This window comes from Myxocyprinus asiaticus, chromosome 26, assembly GCF_019703515.2.
Source record: "Myxocyprinus asiaticus isolate MX2 ecotype Aquarium Trade chromosome 26, UBuf_Myxa_2, whole genome shotgun sequence".
Classification (NCBI taxonomy): Eukaryota; Metazoa; Chordata; class Actinopteri; order Cypriniformes; family Catostomidae; genus Myxocyprinus; species Myxocyprinus asiaticus.
In genome coordinates this window covers 39,363,333-39,371,333 of record NC_059369.1, presented here as the reverse complement: position 1 = coordinate 39,371,333, position 8,001 = coordinate 39,363,333, and the positions used below count along the sequence as shown (strand labels likewise).

The following is an 8,001-nucleotide window of genomic DNA, read 5'->3' as shown; positions in this document are numbered from 1 at the left end:
TATTATTAGTTCTTGTACTAATTGTTCATTGTAATTTTTATATAATTGATTTTTTATATGAAAGGTTTTAATGTGATATAATTGAATTCATAATATAATCTATAATATAAACAATTTAAACTAAAATGAATGTAGAATAGATTTTCACAAATTAAACTTTTTTGTCATTGCTTAATTGAACATTTTAATGAATAAATTATTGACAAAACCAGTCAAGTCGTTTTTCAGTGACCCTCCTGATGAATGCAGTGTGATATGCATAGTATAATGAATGCAAGCATAGTTTAGATGTTTGTTGCCTTCTGGGAATCTAAGATCTGTTAAGTGTTACATTACTTGAATCATACATGGAAATTCAACACTGAATTCAGTTTGCTAGAGATCGAGTGAGCTGCATGTACACATACAGTCATTATGACACAATTAGAGAGCCCCGGAGAGATAAGGAATAGTTCACACCAGAATTAAAACATTTTCATGTTGTTCCAAACCTGTACGACTTTCTTCTATGCAACACAAAGGACATGTTTTGAATTATTTGAATTATCAAAGCGATTTACTGTAGAATCAACTCAGGATTAAAGAAAACAGTAACACTTTACAATATTGTTTGGAATAATGTTTGGAATAATGTACAGATTTTGCTCTTATGGAAAAAAATTGGTACTTTTATTCACCAAAGTGGCATTCAACTGATCACAATGTATAGTCAGGACATTAATAATGTGAAAAATTACTATTCCAATTTGAAAAAAAATGTTCAGAACTTCTTAAACGCCTTCAAAGAGTTCTCATCAAAAAATCCTCCACGTGCAGCAATGACAGCTTTGCAGATCCTTGGCATTCTAGCTGTCAGTTTGTCCAGATACTCAGGTGACATTTCACCCCACACTTCCTGTAACACTTGCCATAGATGTGGCTGTCTTGTCGGGCACTTCTCACGCACCTTGCAGTCTAGCTGATCCCACAAAAGCTCAATGGGGTTAAGATCCATAACACTCTTTTCCAATTATCTGTTGTCCAATGTCTGTGTTTCTTTGCCCACTCTAACCTTTTCTTTTTGTTTTTCTGTTTCAAAAGTGGCTTTTTCTTTGCAATTCTTCCCATAAGGCCTGCACCCCTGAGTCTTCTCTTTCCTGTTGTACATGAAACTGGTGTTGAGTGGGTAGAATTCAATAAAGCTGTCAGCTGAGGACATGTGAGGCGTCTATTTCTCAAACTAGAGACTCTGATGTATTTATCTTCTTGTTTAGTTGTACATCTGGCCTTCCACATCTCTTTCTGTCCTTGTTAGAGCCAGTTGTCCTTTGTCTTTGAAGACTGTAGTGTACACCTTTGTATGAAATCTTCAGTTTTTTGGCAATTTCAAGCATTGTATAGCCTTCATTCCTCAAAACAATGATTGACTGATGAGTTTATAGAGAAAGCTGTTTCTTTTTTTCCATTTTTGACCTAATATTGACCTTAAGACATGCCAGTCTATTGCATACTGTGGCAACTCAAAAACAAACACAATGTTAAGCTTCATTTAACAAAACAAATAGCTTTCAGCTGTGTTTGATATAATGGCAAGTGATTTTCTAGAACCAAATTAGCAATTTAGCATGATTACTCGAGGATAAGGTGTTGGAGTGATGGCTGCTGGAAATGGGGCCTGTCTAGATGTGATCAAAAATGACTTTTTTCAAATAGTGATGGTGCTGTTTTTTACATCAGTAATGTCCTGACTATACTTTGTGATCAGCTGAATGTCACTTTGGTGAATTAAAGCACCAATTTCCTTCCGAAATAGCTAAATCTGTACATTATTCCAAACTTTTTGCCGCCATTGTATGTAGTTAACTAATGTTAACAAATACAACCTTATTGTAAAGTGTTTCCAAGAAAATATGTTGAACTTGTTTACAAATCAAGAATGAAGCAGTCTCAATCAGAATCTTAAACAGTATCACCGACATAAAATACTATCAATTTTTCCTAAGTTTTTCGATTTCTTTTTCTGTAACGGTTATGATAATATTTGTGTATACATCTAGCAATCCTAACCCCAGCCCGTGTGTGGCCAAGTTGAAGTCTTCACTCTGTGCTTTCACTGCAGTAACTGTGCTCTGCAGCATCTCCCTGTTAAATAAAGAGAAGAGAAATTGTTCAGGAACTCCAACACAGTACATGAAAACCACAATGTTTAGAGTGCATTTATTCTTTTAAGGTAAAGAGGAAAGATTGCCCACGTGACTGGTCAAATATCAGCTTGAGTACAGACGTTATACTCAAATATTTGAATGCTGTGATTGTCCAATCAGAATCAAGTATTCCAGAGAGCCATTTAAAAATGTACCTAAATTCATAGAGTTTCTCAATTGAAGTGTCTGCATGCTGACGGTCCATTACTGTAATGTCATCAAAGGGAATTGTGGTTGCTGCCAGTTTCCCAATACTGCGACCAAGGTCTGCTGCCTCACCTTTCCAGAGATAAAAGATAACACGTTATTCCTAAAAAGAGCATAAAACAGTCAATTTCACCTTATATTCTAAGTTACAGTATATTAGCACACTTAAGCATGTCTTTTAGAGACTAACACTGTACTTTGGTGATGTGATGACACCCAGACTGTTGGGTAGTTGGATGGCAAAAGGATGCATCATGCATTGCATGCATTTGAACCACAAAATGGCAAATGGGACACCACCAATGCAGTCTCGCAGATTTAACGGATGCACAAGCAAAGGTCATGAGATCACAAGTCCACATCAAAGGCCATATGGGAACTTTCTAGTAAGTATCTGTCTAGATCTAGCTAAAATAACACTACACTGAGCTGAAATGTACTATGTACTACACCTTCTGTGACTCTGGAACACAAAGATGACACGGTTGTCGTCGGCCAGGGGTGTATGCCAGCTCTCTGGAGATCCTGTCTCACGGTTTCCTTTTTGTTCTTATCCTCCCTTAAATAGGCCACAAGAGAAGTGATGGACATATTCTCTGGAGGCCCCACCCTCCTCTTCACCTCTTCAATAGTAACAGGATATCTGCATTAAAAGATGTAAGATAGCACATTTATCAAACATAAGGATGTCAATTGTGAACAAAGGATTAAAATGAAAAGGAACATATTGATCAAAAAAAGAATATTAAACATATAAACTACACTTTTGTAACCTACTCACGTTTCAGTTACTATAATGAAACAGAATGGGATTACTCTGTAAAGCCAGAATGAATTGAGAGAAAACTTCCTGTCTCTTTTGGTTACAATAGAGGCTACGTTAGGCAACATTAAAAACAGATTCCGTTTTCTACTATGTTGGGTCGCCACTTGATGTCCAATAGAAAATCTGGGTCCAGAAGCAAAACCAGTCGAGAACCACTGCCTTCAAGGACAGGGAGGGAATTTACAAAAAGTTGTGCATTCCCTCGCAATACCTTTATCAATCCCCTATGAAAATTAACCATGTTTTTACAGCATTAAACAGTTGAACTATTGTATTTATGTAGAATGGTATTTACATAGAAACCACAAAATTCACCATGGTTTTACTACTAAAGTTTTACTATAATAACACCAAGTTTAATTTGTAGTACATGTACCAAGGTTTTTAAAACCATGGTTCTGACCACAAAAATGATTACATGATTACAGCAGGTTTACTATAGTGAAACCATGGTTTGCTTTCATAAGGGCATTTTAAGTTTTTAGTTTTCTATGGTTTTAAAAAAATTATTTGTACCACAAATTAACCTTAGAGTTACTACAGTAAAACTTTAGTAACCATGTTTTTTGACAAAATGATTATGATTATTTTTAACATAGTTTCGGTTTTACTATGGTTTTACTAAGATGGTAAAAATATGGTTACTGTAGTAAAACCATGATAAATTTTGTGGCTACTATGGTTTTACTACAAATACCATAGTTCAACTGTGGTTACTGAAATAAAAGGATGTATAAAGTCATTGAAAGGGAACGTAAAAATATTTCAGAAAATAAATTCCCTCCCTGTTCCAAATGACTTTCTTTTTTCTGTGGAGCACAAAAGCATATATTAAACAGAATATTAAACAAACTAAAATATTACTCCTTTTTCACTATTTAAATCTTGACATCAGCAGTCTCCTTGATGATCATGATTTCAAGCTCGTTTACACTTCCTAGTGCCATCTGGCGCTCTGTGCATGCGTCAAGCACTGGAAGTGCAATCGAGCTTGAAATCATAATCGTGTCTGGAAAGGGAGTTACATTTTGGTCTGTTCTCACCAAAAACCGATTAGATCGCTTCAGAAGACATGGATTAAACCACTGGAGTTGTATGGATTACTTTTATGCTGCCTTTATGTGCTTTCTGGAGCTTCAATGTTTTGGTCACCATTCACTTGGTATATAGTCCTAAAAATCTTTGTTTGTCTTCAGTAGAAAAAGTCACACATCTTGGATGGCATGATGAGTAAATGATGAGAGAATTTTCATTTTTGGGTGATCTATTGCTTTAAGGACCGATGGCCTCAGTCAACTTTCACTTTCATGGCATGTTTTTTTCCCGTGCCATGAAAGTAAATGGTGACTGAGACCGAACATTCTACCTAACATCCCCCTTTGTGGTCCACAGGAGAAATAAAGTCATATGGGTTTGAAACCACATGAAAGTGGGTAAGTAAGTACACATAATTTTCATTGTTGGGTGAATAATTCTTTTAACACATTTGACCATGTCTATATCCATCCTGCAGATATCCCCCCCAAAATCAGCGCAGGAAATGCGAAAAATATGCAGATTCTATGTCTAAGTAATGTACACATTTCTCATGGAGGAAGCACTGAAATCTGTTCCGATGCTTTCAATACCTTCGTTTCCGGAGTCCACATGACAAGGGTAGGATGCTCTCCACTTCTTTGAAGACAGCGCTTGTGTCTATAGCAGTATCTGTGTTGGTGTGGTCGTCAGGTACTGTAAGAGCATCTTTTGTCTCTGCGTTTTGTGCATCTATATCTGATTGTCTGTTGGTCGGTGAGTTAGTCTGTATAGCAATGCTTGCGTTCACATGTGACTCTTCGACTGCAACAGCATCTTCGGTGATGTGTTCGTCCATGTCCACAATGACCACTTTCTCAATGACCACATTCTCTTTAACAATGTCAACATTGTGACCCGAGTGCTCTGGCTGGAGCCGTACAACACAGCAATCAATGCTTTTATCACTCTTAAATTTAAATGATATGTACGCCCCACAATGATTTGCCTTGGTCTTAGTTGGGCAACCCGATGACTGACCCCTTGGGATCCTGGATCTTTCACACCTCCACTGGAAAAAGTTTTCTCCTCTTTTCTTCAATGTGACAAATCTTCCCAGAGGTTCAACCGAAGCCAAATACTGTTCCATGAACTCAGCTCTTGATGATTTCACAATATGGACACTTCTTTGAATTCTTATGTCATGATCTTTGCGCGCGGTCTTCTCAATGTGTTCCACCCAGAATTTATCCATTTTACGTAATTCTATCAAAAAGAGAAGTTCATTTAGGATGGATACCGTATTGACTTGAATTATAAATTTTCATTACAGAAGACGCTATAAAAGTCAAACATGGAAACTTACATTTCTTCAAAATGGCAAACTCTACCAGGCCGATATTAGGAGGACTTCAAAAGATACCTAAAATGAGAGGTATGTTTAGCAAATTTTGTGATTTTTGGAGTTCGACTGATGTGGTCACCATGAAATGCAATTGTATGGCAAAGATCTGTGCAAAGATTCTTCAAAATATCATCTTTTGTGTTCAACAGAAGAAAGTCATAGGGTTTTGGGATGACATAAGGGTGAGTAAATGATGGCACAATTTTTTTTTAATGTTTTTTTTTCTCCCCTTTTCTCCCCAATTTGGTATGCCCAATTCCCAATGTGCTCCAAGTCCTCGTGGTGGCGTAGTGACTCTCATCAATCCGGGTGGCGGAGGACGAATCTCAGTTGCCTCCGCATCTGAGACCGTCAATCGCATCTTATCACATGGCTTATTGAGCGCATTACCGCGGAGACCTAGCGCGCGTGGAGGCTTCACACTATTCTCCAAGGCATCCACGCACAACTCACCACGCACCCCACTGAGAGCAAACCACATTATAGTGACCACGAGGAGGTTACCCCATGAGACTCTACCCTCCCTAGCAACCGGGCCAATTTGGTTGCTTAGGAGACCTGGCTGGAGTAAAAAAACAAAAACACAGGTAACCTCAGGAGAAATACAGGCTGCGCTGGAAAAAGACGGTGTGGTTGTTTCAAGGAGCACAATACTTGTTGACCCCTCTCCAAACATAGCGTTTATGGTTGTAACCATAAAGCTCTATTTTCGTCTCGTCACTCCAAATGACAGTGTGCCAGAAGCTGTGAGGCGTGTCAAGGTGTTGTCGGGCATATTGTAACCGGGCTTTTTTGTGGCATTGGCTTCTTTCTGGCAACTCAACCATGCAGCTCATTTTTGTTCAAGTATCGTCGTATTGTGCTCTTTGAAACAAGCACACTGTCTTTTTCCAGATCAGCCTGTATTTCTCCTGAGGTTACCTGTGGGTTTTTCTTTGTATCCCGAACAATTCTTCTGGCAGTTGTGGCTGAAATCTTTCTTGGTCTACCTGACCTTGGCTTGGTATCAAGAGATCCCTGAATTTTCCACTTCTTAAGTGATTGAACAGTACTGACTGGCATTTTCAAGGCTTTGGATATCTTTTTATATCCTTTTCCATCTTTATAAAGTTCCATTACCTTGTTACGCAGGTCTTTTGACAGTTCTTTTCTGCTCCCCATGGCTCAGTATCTAGCCTGCTCAGTGCATCCACATGAGAGCTAACAAACTCATTGACTATTTATACACAGACACTAATTGCAATTTAAAAAGCCACAAGTGTGGGAAATTAACCTTTAATTGCCATTTAAACCTGTGTGTGTCACCTTGTGTGTCTGTAACAAGGCCAAACATTCAAGGGTATGTAAACTTTTGATCAGGGCAATTTGGGTGATTTCTGTTACCATTATGATTTTAAAAAGGACCCAAACAACTATGTGATAATAAATGGCTTCATATGATCACTATCCTTAAATAAAAGACAGTTTTTGTTTTTGCATGATCAGTCATATTTTCAAAATCAATCCCAAAATTTCACAATTTCTGTCAGGGTATGCAAACTTTTGAGCACAACTGTACATGCATAAATCTGTCATTGTTTATTCACCCTCATGTTGTTCTAGTCTTTCATCCATGAAACACCAATGGAGTGTTTAGGCATAATGTTAGGGACTGAAAGCCTCAGTCACTATTCACTTTCATTGTAAGGAAAAATAATGCAATGAAAGTGAACGGTGACTGAGGCTAACATTCTACCAAACATCTCCTTTTGTGTTCTATGGATGAAACAAAGTTTTACGGGTTTGGACTATAAGGGTGAGTAAATAATAACAGAACTATCCCTTTAAATGTCCCTCTTGAAAGCATTCAATTGAGCTAGCCAGTTGTTAGGAGGCGTTTTACGTGCAGCCTGTAAACCACACACTTTGATTGGGCAGATATGCTGAAATTAAGCGTCTTCTAATGATTATCTAAACTGGAAAGATATCTCAGCAGGTCAGAATTTTCTGTTACTTTTTTAAAACAGGCATTTGTGTTCAAGAAACGCTTTTGCACTTACCCCTCTGCTTTCAGTCGCTCACTCAATTTCCAACGGAAAGAAACCCTTGTGATTGGTTGTTTTCTGGACAGTACGCAGCTTCATTGGCTGAGCCGTCTGTCAGTCAATGTACGGGCTTCCTCTCGAAGGGAGGTTCTGGATTGAAGCCAAATCTCCCTTAACCCGAATCAGAGATTATTTAGCCCGAGACGGAAGTCCCACCTTACAGGCAAAAGAGCCAATCACCATTTTGATACAGACATCGTCTGTCAGTCAACTCAAGAACGCGCATGTGCTTTAGCTGAACCAGCCTGAAATTAGCGTATTTAAGCGCGATCTGAGCTAAAG

At 38.2% G+C, this 8,001-nt stretch overlaps 1 protein-coding gene across 1 annotated transcript; it reads right to left on the bottom strand.

Annotated features, from left to right (window-relative positions):
* Positions 1-132: 132 nt before the first annotated feature.
* On the bottom strand, positions 133-7,840 carry LOC127416615 (uncharacterized). The gene is made up of 6 exons (XM_051656051.1): positions 7,675-7,840; positions 5,597-5,653; positions 4,845-5,496; positions 2,843-3,033; positions 2,339-2,462; positions 133-2,121 (listed from the first exon to the last, which is right to left on the bottom strand). The coding sequence occupies exons 3-6, from the start codon at positions 5,483-5,485 to the stop codon at positions 1,968-1,970; spliced, it is 1,110 nt and encodes a 369-aa protein (XP_051512011.1). The 5' UTR covers positions 5,486-5,496; positions 5,597-5,653; positions 7,675-7,840; the 3' UTR covers positions 133-1,967.
* Between the last annotated feature and the right edge of the window lie 161 nt (positions 7,841-8,001).